General features: G+C 36.5%; 1 protein-coding gene across 2 annotated transcripts in view; it reads right to left on the reverse strand.

The window, feature by feature from the left end:
* Positions 1-24,809, reverse strand: part of LOC111143035 (potassium voltage-gated channel subfamily H member 7) — a 488,043-nt gene that overhangs the window by 122,253 nt on the left and 340,981 nt on the right. For both annotated transcript variants that reach the window (XM_022496465.1, XM_022496473.1), the window contains exons 4-6: positions 16,994-17,422; positions 12,394-12,414; positions 4,158-4,372 (exon numbers count right to left, since the gene is read on the reverse strand). In XM_022496465.1, the coding sequence (XP_022352173.1) occupies positions 4,158-4,372; positions 12,394-12,414; positions 16,994-17,422 (665 nt within the window). The remainder of the gene's footprint in view (positions 1-4,157; positions 4,373-12,393; positions 12,415-16,993; positions 17,423-24,809) is intronic.

A 24,809-nucleotide genomic window follows, 5' to 3' on the forward strand; every position in this document is an offset into this window, starting at 1 on the left:
CTCTTTCTAGTTTTTGGTCCCAGCCTTTTTTTAGTCCCTCATGATTTTTAGCCAGAACTGTAGCCACTTAAGTGTTCTGTTTTCATAATCTCCTTCCTATCATTGTATTTTTTCACATTGCTAAAAAACAGTGATCTTTTACAAAATAGTATCCAATCTAAATCTTCCAACATCTTTAAGGTGCATTGTTTTTCAATTGGGGTCCTTTGGAGTCTGGGAGGAGCACTATACTATTTGGGTAAATTATGAAAAGCTGTAGGAAAAAGACTTTTTTTTTTTTTTTTCTTGAAGGCTTGGGATTATCTCAGTGGTAAGTAATTTAAGACATTTTTTAAAAATGTTAAACAAAAGGGGCACCTGGGTGGCTCAGTCGTTAAGAGTCTGCCTTCTACTCCAGGAATGAGCCCAGAGTCCTGGGATCGAGCCTCCGCATCTGGCTCCCATGCTCAGTGGCTTCTCCCTCTTCCCCTCCCCTTGCTTGTGGTCCCTCTCTAGCTGTCGCTCGCTCTATGTCAAATAAATAAATAAAATCTTTTTAAAAATGTTTAACAAATACTGTGATACTATGAAGGCAAATATAAAAGAGGACTTTTTATTTTATTTGAGAGAGAAAAAGAGAATATGAGTGGGGATAGCAAACTCCCTGATGAGCTGGGAGCCCAACTCAGGGCTCAATCCCAGGACCTTGGGATCATGACCTGAGCCGAAGGTAGATGCTTAACTGACTAAGCCACACAAGTGCCTTAAAAGAGGAATTTAAAAAGAAAGCATGAGACCTTAAAACAATGCCAAGTGTTTGACGGTAGCTGTCCCATTTTACTTATACTCCCAAGGCACTTCTGTGAAAACGTAGTAAAGAACCATCTAGAGGGGAAAATTGCACTCTTGTTAAGTCCCTGCCCAGCCTATCCTCTCCCTGGGCCAGGAAAATACCTGTTCTCAGAAGACATATGGATTTTTGTGCCTCCACAGCTTTCTTTTTGTTGTTTTCTCTGCCTAGGATTCTCACCCCTTCCCTTTGCACCAACGTCCCCTTCCTCCCTCCCTTCCTTCCTTCCTTCAGTAAATATTTCATGAACTCCTCTCTGCCAGGTGTTTTACTAGGTTCTGCTGAGGTAGGGAGAAAATGCAGAGATGGTGAGGAGGGCAGAAGGAAGTCATACAAAAACATTCTAAACAGAATAATGACTAACATTGCATGCTATATACCTAGCACTGTGATGAACATTTCCACACAGCACTCTATTTAATTTTTACATCAACACTTAGAAATAAGTTTTGTCACTAAAACTTGCCTTGATGTCACACAGTAAATGGCACTCATCTCCATGGCATACAATAAATGACTTAGCCAAAATTAAAACACAAGTGCATGTGACTCCAACTTACGCTCTTAAAATCACTTACTACTCTATGTGACAGGTAACCTTCTAGATCCAGATGAAATGTCCCATCAACATCTTTCTTCTCTGAAAATTCTCCTTTTAAAGCACAATTACTTTTACCCTAAGTGTGTTCCTGTATTCATTATGAGCATAATTTCATTATGGCTATTTGTAATGTTTCCTCTCTCACCAGCCCTAGAAGGTCCCTAAAGCAGGCACCATCTCTGGTCCACATGCGTGTCACCCTCTACTGCCACAGAGGGTGGGCTAAATGTGACAGGATAGGGTGGACCCTGCGGTAAACCAAGGGCAGGAAAGCTTTGCAGAGATCACACTTGGCTGCCCAGACTTTAAGGTATGCCTTGTTTGGCTTACAAAAGCATTTTCAATGAGTTTGGCCAACTTTTGGAAAGTAAGAGCTTATCTTAAATCCTGGATTTCCAGCTTCTTTTTTAGATTGGAAGATTTGGAAAGCTTCATCAATCTTACATGACCACAGTTGTCTCGAGCTGAATGGTAACCGTCTGCTGTTGAGGGGCCCTGACTCTACACTTCCCTATATTCTCCACTATTGTTATGCTGTCCTGGTGACTCTGCTCACTTAGGCTGCTGGCAGGGTCCTGACCCCAATATTTGCAATCAGTCTTCTGTGCAATTTCTGAAATCTCTTAATTTCAATGTTACAGGGTTATTATAAATAATCATTATAAATAATAGAAGTATAATATAATTATTACAAATTATTTTTCATTTCCAGTTTACTAAGTTAAGAAAAGTGAAATGCTAAGGGTAGAAAACCTCACTATTACATAAATATTAAAGCATGTACTAGAGATGCTCTTCAGTATGAGGTAGAAAGCCTCATATACATATACATAAAACTGGAGGATGGACATTGGGGAGGGTATGCACAATAATGAGCACTGGATATTATATAAGACGGATGAATCACAGACCTGTATCCTTGAAACATACATTTTATGTTAATTAATTGAATATAAATAAAAAATAAAACAAATATACATAGTAGAGTATGGCATGTAAAAATCTCTCATCTCAAACAGAGGACTCAGATCTATTTATAACTGACTCATGGTCTTTACATAGTTATTGCAGCTCACATAATGGGTTATTTACAGATGACTCTAGTACTGCTGGTAGTGATTATAATTACAGAAAAAACTTTATCAATTCATAATATTCAAGGCTTGGGGCAGAGATTGGGGCCAAGTTTACCTTTATATCGTTGACAGTTCTTGAAAAGATTTGCTGAGCAAACCTACCAAGCAAAGTGTTTGTAAAAGAACTGTTTACTTGACACAAATTTTAGAGTCACGAATTCCCAACAATGTAAGTGCATTGTAAGCAAAAGCTAGATACTGCTTAGGTTGGTATTTTGATATAATAGGTACAAATTTTTTTTTTTAGATTTTTTTTTTTTATTTATTTATCTGACAGACAGAGATTACAAGTAGGCAGAGAGGCAGGCAGAGGGAGAGAGAGGAGAAAGCAGGCTCCCTGCTGAGCAGAGAGCCCGATGCGGGGCTCGATCCCAGGACTCTGGGATCATGACCTGAGCCAAAGGCAGAGGCTTTAACTCACTGAGCCACACAGGCGCCCCTGTACAAATTATTTTTATCTATTCTTTAAAGTAGGGCTCCTGCTAGACAGTACATTTTTAACCCTAGTTCAAATTGCAATATTTATTTGAAAACAATAAAATATTGTGCCTGTGAAATGTATTATTTACTCTGAATTTTAATCATTTCAGCTTTGTTGGAGGCCACGGCATGGTTGGAGTCGAGGATCAAACCAGGCCCTGACTTGTGTCTCCTTCAAAGTCCGGACACCTTGACAAGGTTAAGGATGGGAAAGTTGAGTAACACTGAGAAAAGGGTCTGTGCTCTGTGTCGTGCGCTCACCTACGTGACTTCCCACGCACTCCCCCTATAGAAGGGAACAATGTGGTCAGGGTCATGAATTCTTAGTTGGTCCTTGCTGTTCTGTACCTCCCATAACCCACTCCCTGGTTGATTGTCTTGCTAATGGCTTTAGCCGAAACTACCTGGCATCACAAGGTTTGCTTGTAGTTAATGTAAACTTGTTATAGAAACTTGCGATCATCTGACTAGGTACTGATGTATTACTCCTCCTATTCTGGTCTGCCTTATAAATGATTGTAAGATGTGGAATAAAATTGGCACTGTTGGACATCCTCCTCAGTGTCCCTCCTGCCCCCATCTCTTTGTCTCTTAATTTCTTCACCATCCTCTTAGCCCTCACATTTTCCTGGTCAATTTGTCGTGCTGGCCGTGACACAGCTCTTTTCCTCAAGTCAACTGACGTGTATCTGAGTCTGCTTAGTAGAGTTTGTGCAAAAAAGGAGGTCATAGTTTAGAGTAAATCCCAGTTAGTCACCTAAAGTTTCAATAGTCACAGCCATTATATTAAGAAGCCATGCTTTACTATTGCAGGCATGGCAGCAAAACAATAAATGTCCAAACATGATGAATAGCAGGTTAACCACCTCTGTAACAAAGAAAACAACAATACCAAGTTAGCCCATTTTTGCTTAATCTTGTAGTAGAGAAAAATCACAGTCTATAGTTTTATTTATCTGTTGCATTAGAGGGTTACCCAACATTTCAAGATAAATCGAAGTGCAAATAAATATCTTACCTCTTTTGATAATCATTCACATGAAAAATCATGTGTTTTACAGTACAGAGAACCTTGGGAATAGTTAAAATTGAGAGTAAAATCATATCCTACCTGGGTGACTTTCTCTGTCACATTGTGTGTTCGATCTTTAACCTTGGGTGCAATAATGGTTTTATCTGAAGAAGGAGGGGATGCATTCTTTTTTTCGGTTTTGACATCTGAAAAATTCAGGGTGAGCTGTGGGATCTTGTTAATGGTGCTGTATTTGTTGAGATTTGAATCTGACGTGGATCCCAGGAGGCTTGACTTGATATGATTAAAAGGCCCTAAAAAAATTGGAAAATATTTGTAAAAGCAGTATCAGGAGAAATAGAAGAAAGAGATGGTCCTGAATGACCCGCTAATGATCCACAGCCAGTGTGACCCTGCTTTGGGAGGGACTAAATGCAGCCAGCTGATACCTGAACACAAGTTTAGGGTCACTGTCTGCCAAATGGAGCAACACGTGAGTATCCGAGGGTAAGATGGGGTCCAAGGTGTGTACCCAGAAAGCAGACGGCATCTTTAGCTGTTACCTAACGTCTTTCATTAAGGGCTGGAATAAAAGAAAAAAAAACTCCACTCTTTATTATTGGCCTATTATTGGCTAAATTGATTTCTCAAGAATGTCTTTTTATGATCCAGGGATTATTCAAGGAAGGACTTGCCTTCGGTGAAAATCATGTTGGCCATGACATTTCTGAACAGGTTGTCTACTGAGCTCCAATATGCATTACTCCTCTCTCTGGGCCGTGACAAATGACAAGCCAGCTGAGTTTTTTGTATGCTTCTATTACCTGTTTGAGATGATTTACAGAACTTCTAGGAGAGTTAAGCCCAGATGGAGGAATTTCAGCTAAGATGGAGAAGGGCCAATGTCTTTGTGTATATGTGTGTGTAGTCTATTGAAAACTCTAGAATCCTGTGTGAAGTTTTAAAAATCTTTCCTTTTTTTCCCCTTTTATTTAAATTTAAGACTTTTTGGTTGGGGGGTGGGTCCTTTATAAAAACCATTCCAGAAGAATGCTTTGACAAATGTAACATGGTTGAAGTGACATAGCTAGGTAATGGGCTGGGGTCAGCAGTACTGGTTCCTTTTTTTTTTTTTTTTTTAAATCATGCTATATCCTGGATCCCCAGAACTTATTCATCTTATGATGAACTGGAACTTAGTACTGTTGGAACTTAGTACTGTTTGTCCAAACCTGGTCACTTCTCACATTTCATTTCTTCCCTACGAAGACAATTGGTCAAGGTTCTAGGACTCCTGGCCCCCTTGTCCAGGATGAATACACTGACCAGCTACATCTGGAGATGAACTTACTGTGTGTTGCATATGGAAAGTCAGGAAATGCTCCAAAGAGTTTCTTGTACAGTGAGTTTTGCAACTTTTACCATTATATAGCTCTTAAAAATTAGCATCAAGAAGAATTTTATAGAAATCCTGAGCCTATGAGTGTTACCCAGCTGTTATCCTGCTGCCTCAAGAGTGCTTCAAACATAGAAACTGCAGGACTAAACTTGCGAGTCAGCAAATTTTGCCTTATGCTATTTTTGTTGTTGTTGTTGTTGAGGATGAGACGTATTTTAGGAGTTAAAAAGCACTTTATGCACCAAACAAGGTCTAAACATCTGAAAATTAGATTTACAGGTTGTGTATTTTGAACCACAATAATAAATCAACTCAACTCAAATATAACGCTAATAAAAAAAATCCATAATTTAGTTCATAGTTAACTTGGAGAAAATTCATTCTATATTCATTTATAAAAGTACATGTTAAGTTATTATAAAAGTTTAAAATGATTTTAAGAGAATTTCACCTATGTGGCAGATACTGTGTTCCTTGAGGTGCATTTCTATTCATTCTCTGAGATTTATCCATGATCATGATCAAGTCCATCTAGGTGAAAACTGTCATTGAGCTCTTTGGGCATTTATTGTCCAATATGCTCTCATTTGCATACAGATTCATATTCTCTTTTCTATTTATATGACAAAGAGAGAAATATGACCCAAAAATGGTACCATATTAATCTAGAGTCCAGACAGTTCAGACAGAAACACCATCCTCTAGGTCTCTGTAGAAGCCTCCGCCACATGCCAGTGATTTATTATTGTAACACATCCTAGATAGCGTTTCCTTTTTGTTATCATTTTATGGCTATATTCCAGGCCTATATCTTAAAATTTATAATTTGTAAAACATTCTAGGACTTGAGACTTCTTAGAGAATGCTTTTTCCTCAACTCCAGTGTTATATTTTCACCCATTAGGTATTTTTACAACACACAGGTATACTGAGAAGAGATTAGAGAAAGCCGAGCTCAGATACATGGTTGTGTTTAAAACCTTTACACCCATCTTTCAATTCTCTTTATCATCCCCCTATGTGGTGCATTTCTGTAGCGATTGTCTACAGGGTTGTTTAAGAAATTGGGTAAAACCATGGATGATCTATGACGTTAAGGCAGACAAATACTGTTAAATATACTTTGATTGTTCTTGTGGCCAGTTCCAATAAACGCCACTGCATTGGCTCTACTAATGAGCAAGAGGTCTCAACTATGATGGTACTTCATCTTAGGGGCATTTGTGGGGACATTTTTGTTTCTCATAATGATGAGAGGTGGTAGTTTTTCACCTGGAAAAACCATCCTATATGTCCCAGGGGGCACTCATGAAGGTGAAAGCCTGTTTATAATGATCTGAGCCTTGAACTTGTTTCACATATAAAGAGCACAATCTACATTTAACATGATTTTAATATACATTGAGCTTTCCAGAGCTATAGCTACCATGTAGGGGAAAGAGCTTTGCATCGTTTTGTTCAGAAGTTTACCAAAACTTGTTCATCACTTTGGAAAATTGCATCATTTGGAACTATGCTATTTGTGGCATTGGAATTATATGAAATTTCAGACTTCAGGTTATAAGGTTATAGTTTGTGTTTGCATATTATGAATAAATATGTAAGCAAAGAAATTTGACTCTTTTTTTTTATTGCCAGTGTTGGAACCAAATATTAAATTTGCAGAGAATTATAGGAATCACAGTGAAAATCATTAATAAAATTTCTTTCAAAAGTGTCTCATATTATTGTTCCCTATATATGTAAAATGATGCATGATACAATTAAAGGAAACTATGTATAAGAGCTAAACATTTGAAATTATTTGTCTTGAGACTGCCTGTTGGTTTCCAGTCTCACTTTAGTAATTCCCTACAGATCTGCCACAACTTCACCTAAATGTCTGGATTGCCATTTCTTGCTTCAATCCATCTCTGAGTCCCATTGTTTAGGAAGGCATATGGTCTGCAAGGGTTTTTTTTTGAAATACTGGAAAAAGAATAGATGTTCTCACATTTGGTGGGATTTTCTCCTTCAGTGCAATTCATTAGTATCACATGTTATCACACAGGGAATCATGCTGACATTACCCTGAGCTGGTTAAGGGCTGGCACATTTGTGAGAGTATCATTACTTCCTCATTTTTTCTCCAGTTTATCTTGGTGTATTTTTCATAACTCAATTTGGTTATTTCCTATTTTTAAAATTCATATATAAATAATCCTGCTCTGTTATTATTTATCCCAATAGTGGTTTTTATTTTGCTATCGACCCATATTCCTTCTCTGTTATCCAGTACTTATCTGGACAATTTAATGCTCTTAAAACCATTTTTTTTAAAATGTCTGATCATCGCATTGTATCTTCTAGTATAGTTTATTTGAACATCAACATATTGAGAAAAATAACATTTTATTATAAACTGCTTTTCTTGTATTCTTCCTTTATATTACAGTTAAAGAATCAGGTTGACTTTTAGAATTAGTTTAATTATCTCTAAATGTTGTTACAGTATAGTAAAAAGAGTATAACAAAAATATTGTAGAAACAAGTGGACATTGGGTCTGACAGGGCTGAGAAACCACTGGTTAATACATGTCATACTCAGATTTGCCCTCAGAACATTATAACGTCATTGAGTCCATGTTTTAGTTCTCATATTTACTTGTGGATAAACCTTCTGAACTGTTACTCTATTCTATTTTTTTTTAAGCTCTTAATATTAGAGATTTAATGTAGACTCTTTCTTAAAATCTATACATTTAAAGAATTAGCAGAACCTAAAATGTTCCTTAAAATAATCCAAACATGCTACTTAGATAAGACATTTACATTCTATTTCATCCTGCATAACAAAGATAATTATGCTTTTTCCCACTGATTTTGAAGCAGATGTTTATACGCAGAAGTCTGAGTCTATAATATGATCAGTATTAGCTTAGGTTCCTCTAAAGCCTATCTAAATTCTGAAAAATTTTCCAACACTCCAGTTAAGATCGGTATCCACAATATTCTCATTTTACTAATTGTAAGCCTAAGCAGAGTATGAGACCAAAGGGGAATAAGCATCAAGGTCTAGAAATCAGAATACAGGGTTTCCTACCTCCTAGGTCTATATTCAGAGAGGCCTTGGTTGAGGATTTAAAGGTGAAGGGCAGCCTCCCTGAGAGTGATCATGAACTGATGGGATTAAGGACTCTAATGAAAGAAAGGAGAATAACCTGAAAAACAAAGTAAATGAATTTAAATGAAATAAATGGGCAGAAATAAAGGGAAATAATAAATTCAATAGAAAGGAATGTAAAACTCCAAAGTAATAGGACTTGATGTTCTTTAGAGAAACATTTGCGAAATGGATGCCCAGGTTAAACGCTTCCGTGTACTAGAAGGATAAGAAAAACAGGTGACCAAGTAGACTAAACCAACAGCTGGGTAAAGCTCTCCTACATTACAAGTGTCTGATTAAATATAAGGTAAGCCAGGTTCCAGCCACAAAGAAATATCCTGAATTTAGAGATCAAGCCAAAGGGTAAAGCAACACCTGGAAAGAATTTTAGATTAAAGATATTTAAAATCTTTATGATGAGGCCATTTGAATTTATCATGAGTTACAAGAAGCTGAAAGAGAATATATTTTCTTTTAAATGGTGCTGGAAATATAGCGAAGGACATCTGATAATTAAAAAAAATCGTAATGCTATTTTCTTTTTTAAAGATTGCTGCTCTTGAGAATCCAATGGGACACAAGAGAAGGAAAGCAAAAAAATTAAGGTTGTCAAATCATCAGGTCTTTACACAGTTTATTTCTTAGGGCACTGAGTTGATTAGGTAAAGTTTAATAAAATATAAATTGCTGAAGTGACTTAATATTAAAAAATGCAAATGAAGTTCTTAGTAATTGGATTTTGTAAAAGAACCGTGGCAACCAGTTTCACTTAGAAAGATAGATAAGTAATCACATTATTTGTAGTCAGTATTCATATTGTCTGGGTTCAGTGCATGACACACGATTTTCAGATTTAAACTATCACCACTGAAAATCAGTTTGCAAATTCATGTAAGAATACTAAAACTTGGTAATGGCCAGTGTAGCTTAAGAGACACAACCCGTATCAGATCAGTTGATTTCCTCTGTGAGTCTGATAGGTTTTGTGTCTTGAGGAGGTAAAGGCAGTGATAAATCTTACAAATAGTTTTGTTTCTGATTCATATGTCAGATTCATAGATAAGATAGAAACTGAACATACCATTGTCAGTGGGATGTAGTTACTTGAAATAATAAGGAGGTGGAAGCAATAGAGGGGTAAAATTATATTAATGATCTATTTACTAAGTAGGGTAAGTGGGGTTAATTTTTAATGGATGACTTGAAAAGCAGAATAGGCAGAGAAACCACTAAATTTGAGGTGAAAATCAGTTTACCCATAGTTGAGATAGCATTAGGTTCACCTCTCATAATATTAAAGAAATTATTTAAAAATTTTATGTACATACACACATATAAACAGCATACACAATTTATTTGAATTAATTTTTTCAATCCTTGATAACAGGGCTACACTTAGATCTCTGGAGTCTTATTTCAAAGAGTCAGAGTGCCAAAGAAATTTATTCAAGGGAAACAACTTTAATCCCAAGAAAGAAGGTTAAATGGAAATGATTCCATTTTAGAAGAAAAGATGGAGTACCAATTTGCAGTTTTTATACAGTGATATTATTTCAAGATTAAAAGTAACCGGCTGGTATCTCTGTTCACTCAGGATAGATAAAGGGGGCAAGAAAATTGCATTTCAGCAAGAAGGATTTAGGCTAGCTCTTTGTGTAACAGGCAATAAAATAGATTCCCCAAGAATATTAAAGAATGGGGTTCTCGGGAGATAAAAATCTTCTACCACCTGTGTCAGGGATTCAGCCAACACCCTGCCCAAGGGGAATAAACCAGATAATCTTGAAGTCCTTCCAAGTGCCTGCCAAAACTATTTATTTTATTTTGGTAAAGAAATTATGTTTGGGTGATTTAGATATTAAAAAAAAACAAACCTGTAATCATGCATTTGTATACAAAGAAGTATAGAAATTTATTTTTTAAACCTTTTATTTAAATGTGGTTTAGAAACAACACCAAAAAAATTTTTAAAGCACACTTAATGTACTGTTCTGTATCTAATTAGTATATTAATTGTTCTGTGAAAATCTTAAAGAGCCAGACATTTAAGATTTTTTTTTTTTTGATCGTTTCAAAACCAGAGTCTGAAAACTTCGGAGGGTACATTTACATTAATTTTAAAACTAAATTTGCACTTTTTTCCTCTAATTTGGGAGTTTAACTTTATAAATATTAACATGTGAAAACTTCCTACAATGGTTTAGAGTTTCCTAATCCCAAATTCTGACTTTGATGATTCATTTTTATTCAAAGACTATTGCTGTTCAAAAAAATGGAGGGTTGAGGGAAAAGGGTTGGAGATTAAATGGATTCATTTATGAGAGAAAAATAAAATTAATGTAGTTTGAATGGCAACTGTGTGAACTGCTCGTTTGGAAGATAAGCAAGCTTGATTTTCATTTATTGAGAAAAATTAGATTCATTTCTCACTGCGTTTAAAAGATCACTGGAAAAATAATGTCTAATAATTAATTGCTAATTGTTAAATGCTAAAGGCAGTCATATTTCATATAGGCGAGTTGGCAAGAGGTGTCTGTATTCTGTTTCTTGACATTATATCCTGAATGACATCAACACAAATCACCATCACAGCTGACACTAATTTGCTGCCTTTTAGAAATTAGAGTAGACAGGCCAAGGATAGAATAATCATTTAGATGAAGTACCATCCTGCTATTGGGGGTCACCTACATGACTCTTTTTGAAGTGCTTGCAAAATAAAATTGGGATGGAGAGAAGCTGTCATGATTTCCCTTCTTTTCAAGTCACCCTGGATGGCTGACCAGAAAACAGCTTTAGTGTCTAGTGCTATTAACTCATAGCCATCACCAGCTCTGACTTAATTAGGGAAGCAATTGAGAAATCAATATACAAAACTTCATGGTGATCAGAGTAGCAGTGCATACAAAAGAGGCCAAAACGGTGAATTTTAAGTAGAGATGGTTACTGGTGGAGACGTGTCCATGCAACACACATGCACAAGATGAGTCACTGTCACCATAAGCACACTCACAGCAGCATGCATGGCCTATGTCAAAAGACTAAGCCCAAAAGTTTTCAACTTGATGAGAATAATATGATCACTGTACTTTGTGATTCCTTGTATCTACTCTGATTTAGTAGAAAAAAACCAGAGGTGAATTTCAAGTTTTTAGTCAAATCCAGATTTATCCAGAGGTACTGCCCACTTAAGCATTACCCTACAGGAGCTACAGGTCATGCCAGTGATTTCAGACTAATATAGGACACAATTAAAAATGACTGAAATGTAATAGAGAGAAAGAGAAAATGACTCTCATGCATGTACAGTTTACTACTACAGTAAGCTTAAAACCATACCCCCTGCCATCCAGGAACGTGAAACTAGTTTTAAGGAAACAAAAGAGGAACAAGTGAAGTGATACTGTCATGTAGCACTTTGATTACTTTATTTAATCTTGCACTCAAAAATTTTTTTGGCTGAAATAGGCTTATGTGCCTCTTTCACAGTGGAATATACTTAGCTTGATACTTGTTTCTTTCCAAAGGGTTTAGATATTCAGGAGGTATTCATTGTCAACCTAGCCTTATACTGCTTGCAGGAAAAAGGAACTCCTAATCATTTTGGTGACACGGCCGAAAAAGTAACAAAGTCTCCAACAAAATCAAGCCAGGATGTCTCCACCAGGCACCTGGACTAGCTAAGGGCCAGCATGATGTTGCATTGAACAGGGCATACAGCAGGCAAGTTAACATGCCAAGTAAAGGGGCACTTTGAGCATCAGATGATGAAATTCGAGTTCGTACATTACCTTTGACATTGCGACCATTGTCTGTTTTGAGCACATAAGGATAAAAAAAGAAAGAAAAATAAAAAAGACTAAAATTATATTATATACACTGAATTACCTCCGTAAAAACAATCAGAGTAAACAGGATATAAGGACTGAAATGTATCTTTGAAATTAGCATTTTGTACTCTTCAACCAAGTAAAATGCACAAACCAAAAATGCTATCTGCTGTAAGCATGCATTTTCAAATATGTGAAACATTTATCTCACTTAATTTAACTGGATTCCAGGATACAGATTTTATAATTATGACAGTCTGGAGAAAGGCATCTCCAGCTGCCTGCAGTTGTGATAAAAACTTTAGATCTTGTCAGAAGCCAATTTTAGTAGCAGTTCAACCATCATTTACAAAGAAAGACTGTGCAACATTTGGTATCTAAAGTAATCTTTTTTCCCCATATGATTTAACCTAGTAAATTAATAAGGACAACTATTTCTAAGACAACAGCTTACCTTAATAAACCAGCTTGTGTTATTATCAGAATTCTCTTCACTGCCCCTTCCCCACAAATGTTCTTCAATGTATATTTTGGAAATACCAAATGGTGCTCAAAGAGTCATTCTTAGGCAAAAGTAATTGTAAGAAATCAGGGAAAGATTTGACTGTTAAAATAACATGGGATTTTAAAGCTTATGTTGTCACAGGGGACCCAGTGTAATAACTAAAATATTTAAGAAATTCATTTATATTAGCATGGGCTGTTTTCAAGTCTCAGAATGGAGTGTTTTCAGATTTATTTTGAGATTAGCAATCTGAATCTTTAATGCATATCTGCTACTAACAAAATATGCATTACTAGTTTTGAAACATACAAGCTTAAAATAAATGAAGTCATGTAAAAACCATTCAAATATATCCAAGATTTGAAAAAAATCTGTTCAACATTTGTTGACATCTATGCTACCGCTGTGTATATTTAGAATCTTGGGATATATCGTAATTGTTTCAAAGCTTACACCTGAAGCAATTTCAATAATGCGGTATATTGAATTGCTAGTGTAGACATTGCCTTTGACAGAGATACACAAAGTTGTGACCTCATGTGACAACTCTGCCCTCTGAGGACCATAACAAAGCAAACAGAGATTACAGAGAATTAATTATCTTCATCAGAAGCTTGTCCCCAAAATCATTAGTAAAGTAACAACTGCTTACAAGTAGTTAAAAATTATAACATTGCTTATCATCAAAATGACACATAAAGATTTGTAAATTCCCAAAAAACCTGATTCAAGCTGCATCATATGGTTAATGATGCTTTGACATTCTAAGAGCATTCAGTCAGTGCACTGAGGCTAGTTGAGACCTTGTTATTTGTTCATGACAATGGAAGTGCAGATATTAGAGAAAGCATTTGGAGTCCTGTAGCAATTTGACAGAGGAACTTTATGTCTGGTCATTCTAATAATAAAACAATTGGGGTTTATATTTTCTATGTCTATTTTTTATTTCATTTTTCTAATAGTGCATTTTTAAAAAATATTTACAAATGTATTCATTTGTGATGGATTAGAAAAAATTCTGGTCCTTCATCATAAATGGTTTGAGCAGTTCTAAGATACTCGATAATGTAGATTAAGTAAAAGGATAATGTAAACTATTACACAGTACTACATTTGCAAATTATTTGAAGTTCTAAAAAGATAGTCAGTATAGAAGGAAATTTCTCTTCTTGAATGAGGAGGCAATAATCTGAATTCAAAATCTGCTGCAAGTGGGATTTAACCTATTAACCAGTCACGTGAATTCATGAAACTAAAATCAGTTTAAAAATTTTTTCAAATTCATGGGGCATTGTCTGTCAACTACACTCAAATAAAAAAAATAATAAGACATTAAAAAAAAAGTTTTCCAGCTTCCTTTGTCAGCGGTTCAGTTTCTAAAATATACCAAATTAGGTACCCTTAGAAGGTGTAGTTTCTTCTCTACTAATCGGTTATTTGTAGCTAAAATTGTTCTAAAGCTGAACTACAAAATACCCTCTAACTATAACAATCAATAGCCAGATGACTGGAGCATCTGCCAGAAAGTGATTTTTTTTTTTTTTTTTGAAAATGACACAGCTTGGGTTGGAGAAAGAAAATCGAGGATGACTTCACTACTGAGAGTCCTGAATAGAGAAATCCAGAAGTATTAAATCACCTTTTCCCATAACTGTATCAGCAACTGTGTGCCAAATAGAGACCACATATATTTGAAGAAAATAAAGTGAAATCATGGAATCTGATCTAACCTATTCAGCACCACTGTCAAACCACAGTCTAAGTCTGTACCACGCACTATAATGTATCATTTAGAAGGTAAGAATGTTAGTATACTATAACTCAGGAAATAAGGCCAATTTCTGAAGTCCGTACAATTCCTAAAGATGCTTACACTAACTGGATTAACTAACTAAATCGGGCATCTGAATCACCCTATTGGGTTTGTTGCTGTTCAGCCATGGGATTCATTGCTCAAAGATCAAATTTCAGAGGTTTTCAGTTAGGAGATAGTGAGCATGCCATTACTAAACAGTATGGGGGCCTGGATGATGATTCAGTTTGGGAATTGTCCTTGATTTGATTTTCCTTTTGACCTTCTTCAGATCACAGATTAAAATGGATGTGCTAATTGCTTTTGTACAGATACAGTTTCGCAAACCTATCTGTGGAAAACTTCAGTTTTTGTGATATTGACTTATCTCTTTTTTAATCTTCCTGCCAATTCATTTGCTTTCATCACTTCTGCCTTCTCAACTTCACCATGCCCTTTACATAAAGCTCCCCCACATGAGTCAAGTAGGATGGGGTACAATCACTTCCTGTTGCGTGTGGTTTTGAAACATACTTCACAAGCATAGTCCTGTCAATTTCCACCAACATTTATTGAGTTCCTGCCATGAAAAAGGCAATCGTGATTCTAAGGCTACAGATCTAACTGTGCCCAAGCTCCCGCACTGGGGGAGTTCACAGAAACAGAGAGTGCTTTGCTTATCTAACAGAAATGACAGACTTATAACATGGAATAAAGGCAGGATGTAAGAAATGCTAAAATATGTGCAAACATTGCTTTGCACACTCAGGTGAGAAATCATTTAATTCTTTTGGTTTGGAAAGGAAAAATGGGTCCTTATGCCTGAGAGAGGCAGAATGAGGAGGGACAAACTGGAGAAGAGTTATTCCTGGCAGAACAAACTAATGAAGCAAGAAAATGTGTGATACATTTTTGGGAAAAAGCAATTATCTTTGTGCGGGTTTAGAGTGGAATATATAGTAGGGGAAGGAGTCCTGCAGGAGCAGGAAGTAAGGCTTGAAATATAACTGTGGCAGCTCGTAGTACCCTACACTGTGCCCAGTGATTAGATCTATATTTTAAGGAGAAAACTGGAAACCATAGCCGTGATGATGGTCATGCACGGTAATGGATATCACAGGAAGAACAGTGGGTCTCTCAAGAACCCAAGCTTGTGGGATTCAGAAAAGTGGGACATCCATTCAACTGGTACTCTGAATCTCCAACCCTGGGGGAAAGTTCAGTGGGTCCATAGACCCCTTCTACCATAGGCAAGCCTGGTGTGGTAGACTGTGGACTCTGGAGATGGGTGGTCCTGGGTGTGAAAGAGGACTCTGGTGCTCTGCAACCTTGGACCAGTTATTTATGTAGCAGAAATAAACCTCAGTTTCCTCATCTATAAAATGGGGCTTCATAATAATTCCAAACTCAGAGAGTTGTTGTAAAGAATTAAAAGAGAATTAATGTGTGTCAAGCATTAACATTGCCTCTCACATAACAAATAGTCAGTAAATGTTGGCCATCATCATGTTAATGATGATAATAATTTTATAATAATATATAATATATATATAATATATAATAATAATATAATTTTATAATAATAATGATAATAATTTTCTCCAGAGTCTCTTGAGCATTGCTGCTTTTACTACTGGCTAATGGAAGAGTGTGAACGCCAAGAATCCAGGGAAAAATAAATGAATTCTGATTTGCTCTGACTTTGGTTTTCAAGTTTGGTCTTTCAGGACTCTAAGGGTTTGTTTTGGTTGTTTACCCCCTAAAACTCTCCCCTTCTTCCTTCCTATCTCCAACCCACCCCAAACACTTACAGCTTTCTAATGATGACTCAGTACACCCACATTTTATAAACCTCTTCCTTTGGAAAAATTTGGTTAATAGGCCTGTGAAGGCACACCACTCATTCACCCCAAGGCTCGACTATTTGCTAAATGCAGCAAAATTAATTAATCTTGAGATGATAGTGTCATCACCTAAGCATATCTTATATAAAGCATTAATTAATACTCCATAAGGTAGGCAGATAATGGTTATCATACCATTTCAGAAACACAGAAGAAGCCAGAAAAAAAACGAATTACTCACTATGGTTCAAAGAGGAAATAAGTAACAACTTTGAATGTAAGACTCCTAAAATTTAATTCCCATAATTTACTTGCATCTCTTCCCCCAAGGCATAAGGATTAATGTCAAAATTAAAAACAATATGGAAATTACCTTTCATTACCCATTAATATGCATTTCCATATTTTAAAAAAACATACCTTCACTGGCATGTCGGTCTCTAAATATGTTCTTGGGGTGGACACTGAATCCTTCTATATCGTGAACTGAAGAAGCCCTCCGTATACTACAAATGCTTTCCTTCGATCTGGAATGAGTCAGCTGGGTACTTGACTGTAGCATGTCAGGGTAGAGTCGGTCCCATTGCCTTTTGGGAGAGGAATGGTCCAGAGGTCCAGATATATTCACCAAGGGGGAACACTTGCTAGGCTGTATCAAGGCTTTTGTATCATCTGCTTCGGAGGGGCTGCAGCTCTCTTTTGTAGGAGACTTGAAGTGCTTCATGGCTACCGAATCATCACTGTGTTTAGATGAATCGATTACGACCACATCAGGGTCTTCTTGTGGTAAGGACTGCTTTCTGTAAGTGAGAACTCTCAGACCAGGGAATTTGAACCCAAAAAGTTTCCCTACAAATGGAAACAGGAAAAAACATTATTACAAGACAAATACCTATAGACACAAACACACATAGTATACATGTATAAGACATATTCCTTAAGACAAACAAATGAATGAGTACCATTGACTCAAATCTAAATACCATGTAATAAAAGTTATTAATCAAAACTTAATTGAGTCATTTACAGTTGGAATGAGGGATATTGTAGAAAACTTCTGAGACTAATATGAATTGTCACATCAGCCGTAAGAAAATAGTAATATAATCTTATCATGTTTCTGATGGTTAAATATACTCCAATGACATGAAAGCATTACTTGATGACAGGAGGTTTCTTATTTCAATAAATTAAAGACATGTTACACATTGTAACATATTACATAGTGTTAAAAACCCTATACATCCATTTTTAAGGAGATGTGAAGGGCGGAATACAGTTTAGAAAGGAAAAGAAGGGAAGGGGCACCATATGTAAAAGGGACAGACACAGGAGAGATTATAGTGCATATGTATGTTTGGGGGACTAGGGAGCTATTGTCCTTGAAGTAAGAGGGAAGAGAATGAGGTGGGCATAAGAAGTTGGCATGACATATCTAAGAGGGTTTGTATTAGATAATACTCTGAGTCATGTTCAGATTGGAAAAGTGGGGTCGACAGTGTATGAAAACATTCCTCATTCCATTTGAAATGTTTGAAAGGCTTTCGGTTTCAGATAGAGATGTAAAGATAAGAATTTCTTTTTCCTGATATTTTTTGTTCCAAAATCTGAGAATATGGCATGAAATATTATATGTATCTCAGTAGATGATGCTTAGAAGGACAACTAAATCTAACATTAAAAGGTGGGTATTAAAATTAAAATGTTAACTAATAAATATATAAACTCACTGGCAATAAAAATGAAAATCAAAACAAGGGCATATCATTTTCCACTCTTCAATTTAGCAGTAAATTAAAAAAGAACACATAACGTAGTGATGGCAAAAAACACTGGTGAGCATTCTGGCACTTTGCTGATGGGACTGCAAATTGCTACAAATTCTTAGGAAAGTCATTGTACAATATCTATTAAAATGAAAGTATGTACTTTTCAATCTCATTTATAGGGTAGTACAAACACACAAACACAAGACACAGTTTGAATATTCATTAGAAGGAGAATGGTTGAATAAATTATGGCATTTTTATAGTTAGGAATCTTCTTTTAAAAAAGTGTATTTAAATAAAAATATTAAAAAATATGTATATATTTTTAAGATTTTATTTATTTATTTGACAGACAGATGTCGAGTAGATGAAGAGTCAGGCAGAGAGAGAGGAGGAAGCAGGCTTCCTGCAGAGAGTCTGATGCGGGGCTCGATCCCAGGACCCTGGGACCATGACCTGAGCCGAAGGCAGAGGCTTTAACCCACTGAGCCACCCAGGTGCCCCTAAATATATTTATGTCTTGATTAGAATTAGAAGTTTATTAAAAAATGGTGTTAAGTGAAAAAGCAAGTTTCAGTTTAATATTTATGACCGCTCATTGAAAATAATAAAAGTATATATTTGTCCATGTAAGTTGTATAACAGTAGAGAAATATGTGAAAGAACACATACCAAACTCATACTGTTAACTGACTAAGTGGGTTTGGAAGTGGAGGAAGGCAATGTATTGCATTCTTCTTTACATGTCTTTATTGTTTGTTACATCAAGCATACATTCCTTATATATATATTTTTTAAATTAATAAGGTAAAACTTCTACTTCTAAAAGAAATGAAGAGAAAACATCCAAACACTATTATACGATTCAAAGCTTTTCCAAGTAGCACCTATAAGAAAATGCAAAGTTTCAAGACCCTATTGCCAGTGCAGTTGTCTATGTCCACATGGCCCCATGGCTTGACAATTACACATTGCTCTTCTAGTCAGCTGGATTCTTGGTTGGAGTTCAGTCAGTTGGAGTCTTTGGGCTACAATACTATCTACCTTCTTATATTCTTAAATGTCATGGGTACCCTCATCTTTAATATATTTATTATAAACTTTTCCTCAGTGCATTGAGGATGGTTTTAAAACATGGAAGAACATTCACAAAACTCATGGACTTTTCTGCATTTTATTTAAATACACTCTTCCAATAAGTGGTCTTTTCTGCACACACAGTTTTAATTCCATATTTAATCCAGTAATTCATAAACCTGCATCTCTAGCCCAGACCTATTCTCTTAGTTCCAAACTTGCATATCTATTGGCCTCATTGACAGCTTCACTTAAAAGTCTGAAAGACACCTCAAAATCCTGTAGCAAATCTAATCTCATGATCTATCTTTCTGATTCTAGCCCTTTTCCTGACAAACATTTCTGTCCCCCAGTGGATCATAGGCTTTGTGAGGGCAGGGCCCCTGACTATTTTGCTTACCAAATCCCACCTCTGACTGAAAGCCTGAGCATGATAAATGAATTGCTGTAAGCAGATCCTAAACTGAAAATGTGCTTCAATTCAGACTGTGGAAAATTAGGATATTTAATTGCTCTGACCGACTTAATTACATAATTTTAGCCTTCTGGAATGGCACTGACCCATGTTTACCAAAAATGATTGATAGAGTAGAACTCAGTAGCTCAGGGAAACGGTGAACTCTCTACCATGCCCTTCGTACCTGATGCAACTCTTATTGTCAATTTCACCTTTTTCAGAGGTTATTAATTGCTACCATGCTGGTTTTAGAACATATATAGAAATGTCTCAAACTCTTCATTTTATGTAGAATACCTATTACAGAAAATTTTAGAATTAAGCAGGCTAATCTATTATTATAAGCTTTCATTTGTGGGCTAGTAGTTAACAGTGTTCAATACAATTGTAATTGAATTTATCTTTCTGATAAAAGACATGACACAATGCGCAAACTCCAAATATGTTTACCTTTAAGTTCTAGATTAATAAATTGTAGATGAGAGTAACCAATCTGTGCAAATAAGATTAAACAACAGTGTACTACAGTAACTGTTTTGCTGGCATTCTTACATAATTCTACTAACAACTCCTACATGCTCAAGTAAATTGCCAAGTTAAAAATCAGTGAACTGCATCAAAGTAACTTGATTAGTTTTTAATGCACATGGAATTGACTTATAAAGCAGTTTACAAATCAATTCTGCAAGCTTATTACAATGCGTTGAAGGTTAATGCTTACTTTTGTTCATTTTTCATCAGTTACATTACCCTCCTCCTTTAAAAACAATTCACTGCCTTTCTTAAATTAATGACCACATGAGGCATTTAGTTTGCTCCTGTAGTTTGGTCATATCCAAGGTGGTACAGATGGTCTTTTCTGCATCACTAGGTTCATATGACCATGTTATATGGCATTACAGATTTAGTTGTCTAAGTGCAGCTCATCCGGAAAGAATACACATTGAGAATTTTGTTCAATGCTAGCACTTTCAGGCAGGAAATATAAAGCATAGATGAGTATAATCCTGTCATGGTTCTTACCACTGGAAAATACCCTTATAAGTCAAGTCTCCACATTGTACTAGATTTGCTTTCTAACTTAAACAACCAAAATAGATACCATTTAGCCTTTTGTTTACTGTAACACTTGACAAATCTGAAATAAGAACAATAAAATAAGAGTTTTTACCCATTTTTACACTCTCCCAAATAATTGTAAGTACTGATAAACTGCTTACATGAACATGATTTTCATCTAAGATGTATCTAGTTTCTAACACATATGGATGAACTACTGCTACAATATCTTTCTCAGAACATGTCATTTTTAGGAAGCTGCCCAATATAAGTTTGGACGCTTCATCTTTGCATATCCTGTATCATATTTAATTGAGATCTTCGTACTTCTCACCCATGTAGGCACATAGATAATCTATCATTGTTCTCTTTAAAAAGCCTGGAATTATGACTGTCTATCTATCTATCTATCTATGGATATAAATATCCATATTGAGGATCTAATGAGAATCATAACTCTCTCCTAAATAAATATAGATAAATGCATACACACAATTTTGTTTTTGATATCAGAGAATGAATAACAAAATCCCTCTCCCCCAAGGAAAACCCTTCTACTAATCTTCCCAGGGGTTCCCTGGGATTAGCTGACTCTTAACATTTCTTCCAGTTCTGAGTTTCTTTACATATATATGCTAATCATAGTTTTCACAAAATTATAATGATCACAGCTGCATTTCTACCCGATCTCCTATGGTAATGGGTCTTTAGAATATAGTTTTACTAAACGTTTCAGAATGGAAAAGACCTCACCAATCTGAACTGCTATTTCTCTCTTTCTTTCTTATCTTCTCCTCTGGGAGCTGGTTCTTATCTACTTGAATTTGGAAGAAAACAATATTTCTAATTTAAGAATTGATTTAGGAATATTAGAAATAATATTTTTTTCAGAAAAAAACAAATATTGGGACACCCAAGTGGCTCAGTGGGTTAAGCCTCTGCCTTCGGCTCAGGTCATGATCTCAGGCTCTTGGGATTGAGCCCCCGCATTGGGCTCTCTGCTCAGCGGCAAGCCTGTGTCCCCCCCTCTCTCTGCCTACCTCTCTGTCTACTTGTGATCTCTCTCTGTCAAATAAATAATAATATCTTAAAAAAAAAAAAAGAAAACATGGGGGGAGGGGGGTTCGGAGAGGGGGGTGGGGTTATGGACATTGGGGAGGGTATGTGCTATGGTGAGTGCTGTGAAGTGTGTAAACCTGGCGATTCACAGACCTGTACCCCTGGGGATAAAAATATATTATATGTTTATAAAAAATAAAATTAAAAAAAAAAAAGAAAACAAATATTTCCAAAAAGTCCTCCATATATTTCTAGTCATTGAATTTCCTCACAATTACAAATTCCTAATCATTCTCTTAGTTCAACTTCTCTTCATTTCTGCAAACTCTTAGAACTTCGATTATCTAATAATTTTACTATGAAAACCCAGTTAAATATAGACCAGAAACAATTTATTCTTGCTTGGTTTTCCATTGAATTATGGACTAAAAAGTAGAGAGAAACTTTAGTTCAAGCAGTCATGCAAACTAAAGGATATAGTTGGGTATCAGGAGGGGACACACATGGGGGAAGGGAATGGGTATATTATGAAGGCCCTGAGCAGAGATATTTCATCTCACAAAAGATTAGAGGTGATGGGATGTCAGATCCTGAGAAAGGTCTGTGCAAAAAGCTTTCTGAGGAGCGTTCTCAGGAGGTAGTCCTGAGGAAAAGGAGGAAGACAGGATTGGGCAGAGGAAGTTAAACTCTTATGCAAATGTGATGGGGCTTCTGCTGGCTCTCCTGGGAGCTCTGGTCTTCAGAGTGATGCCGAATTCAAGTCATGGTAACTGGTCTTTGTCTCCCTGCACAGCTAGTCTCCTGCTACCCCATGAGAAGGTCCATAATCTATGTAAGGTAGTTCCCTGTCTTTGACTACAGTTCTCAATGAGGAGCAGAGCTGTGGACCCTCAGTAGCCAATATTCCCAGCAGCAGGGTGAGGAAGGTGTCTGGCTGAGTAGCACAGTATCCACAGTGCAGAAAAGGAACAGAAAAGGAACAATAGCCAGATTTTGGTCTAGGAAAAAACCCTATGATCTAAATTAAGTCTACTATCAGTTATTATCACACAAAATAAGGATTTGTGAGTTATTGTCTACGTGCCTTTCTAAAATCATGGTATTCGCACATCTGACACTTAAATTGCAAGCCTTAAAAATCACTGAGATTTTCTCCAGCCAAATAGCTCTGGATGTGCAGAAAAATATGACTTTAATCTCTGAGTCAGAGAAAGCAACAGATCGAATTTGATGGGAGAAACAGGGAAGATAATTGATATATCTGCCTTGTCTTTTTAGGGAGGAATTTCCATAGAGGCACCCTGCAAGGAGATGAATCTTTCCTACTCCTAAGTGTGTAATGAGTATATGATACTGCCCACAGGCTGCTAGAACAACCCATAATATTGTCAAAGAAGACAGCAGTTGGCAGTTAGACTGGGAAAAAGGATCACTCAGTGTGAACTCAGGGCTGACTTGATTAACCTGAACTGTGGGTGATGAACATGCAGTACAGCCAGTGTGGTCCTAATGTTAGTGACCAGAAAAGATCACCAGGAAGTCCATCCATCTAGTAAACCTGAAGGTAAATTTGGGACCCTTTAAAGGAGCAGATGTGGTCAGTAATGCCTTGAAAGGCTAAGACTCCTGGGAGATTTCCTAGGATGAGAGATACCAAAGAAAAAAGCAGCAACTTGCAATAAGGCGGTAAGTGTTAAAACCAAATTAGAATCTTGAAGCAATGTGCATCCTGACCCACTAGGGTATGGCACACATGGGTGGAAGTGGGGGAAGTTAGTGCCGCAGTAGCAGTTAGATAGCAATTACTGTCTGGGAGCTGCTGCAGCAGCAGCAGCAGCAGCAGCAGCAGCAGCAGCAGCAGCAGCAGCAGAAAACTTCTGGAACAGGTTCATAAATGCTGATGATGTCTGAGAGATACTGCTTCCACCCTGGCCAGGTCGTCATGAAAGCAAAGAAGCAGAAAAGACAGGTTTGGGATAAGGGAGATCAGGCAGAAGACAGGACAGGGTGGTGGGCTGCTTTTAACTACCCAAGGTTAAAATATCTCAGTGAAGAGGGATTGGAAATGAAAACAAACGCCATCAGAAGTATATTCACCTAATAAGGTGTTTATGTGATAACTACATAATACATGAATGTTTCATTTATCGATACTACTATTGTGTTTCTCCTCAATAGATTTCTTCCTTTTCCTAATGCCAAGTTAAAGAAGCCATTCAAATTGTGTGAGCATAAGAACATCTTAACCTAGGGGGGCCTGGGTGGCTCAGTGATTAAGCATCTGCCTTCAGCTCAGGTCATGATCGCAGGGTCTTGGGATTGAGCCCCACATCCTGCTGCCTACTCAGGGGGCGCCTGCTTATCCCTCTCCCACTCCCCCCATTTGTGTTCCTTTTCTCTTTCTGTCAAATAAATAAATAAAATCTTAAAAAAATAATAAAAGAACAAATTTTTTTAAAAAAGAACATCTTAACTCAAATTGATCTGGGATAACCATATACTCATCACACTGACAGGGATTCCCTTGATGGAGCATTCCAAATACAAATGGCACAGAAACCAGTTGCCTGAATGCAGTATGAATAGGGACCATCCCTGATTTAGGTGTTGCTAGGTAACAAATGTTTCCAAATGACATGCACATGAGGACTTTCTGGCATGGATATGCTGATTTAGAAAGTCATTAGGATTCATTGTTAATAGAGAGATAAAATATAATTTTTTTCAACTACCAGCAATTGTCCTGATTTTAGAAATATGTACTTTGCCCAAATTCTAGGTGGGAAATAGAAAATAAAGTTGATTGCAACCCGTG

Source organism: Enhydra lutris, unplaced genomic scaffold (assembly GCF_002288905.1).
Source record: "Enhydra lutris kenyoni isolate GAN:26980312 unplaced genomic scaffold, ASM228890v2 scaffoldscaffold1, whole genome shotgun sequence".
Taxonomy (NCBI): domain Eukaryota; kingdom Metazoa; phylum Chordata; class Mammalia; order Carnivora; family Mustelidae; genus Enhydra; species Enhydra lutris.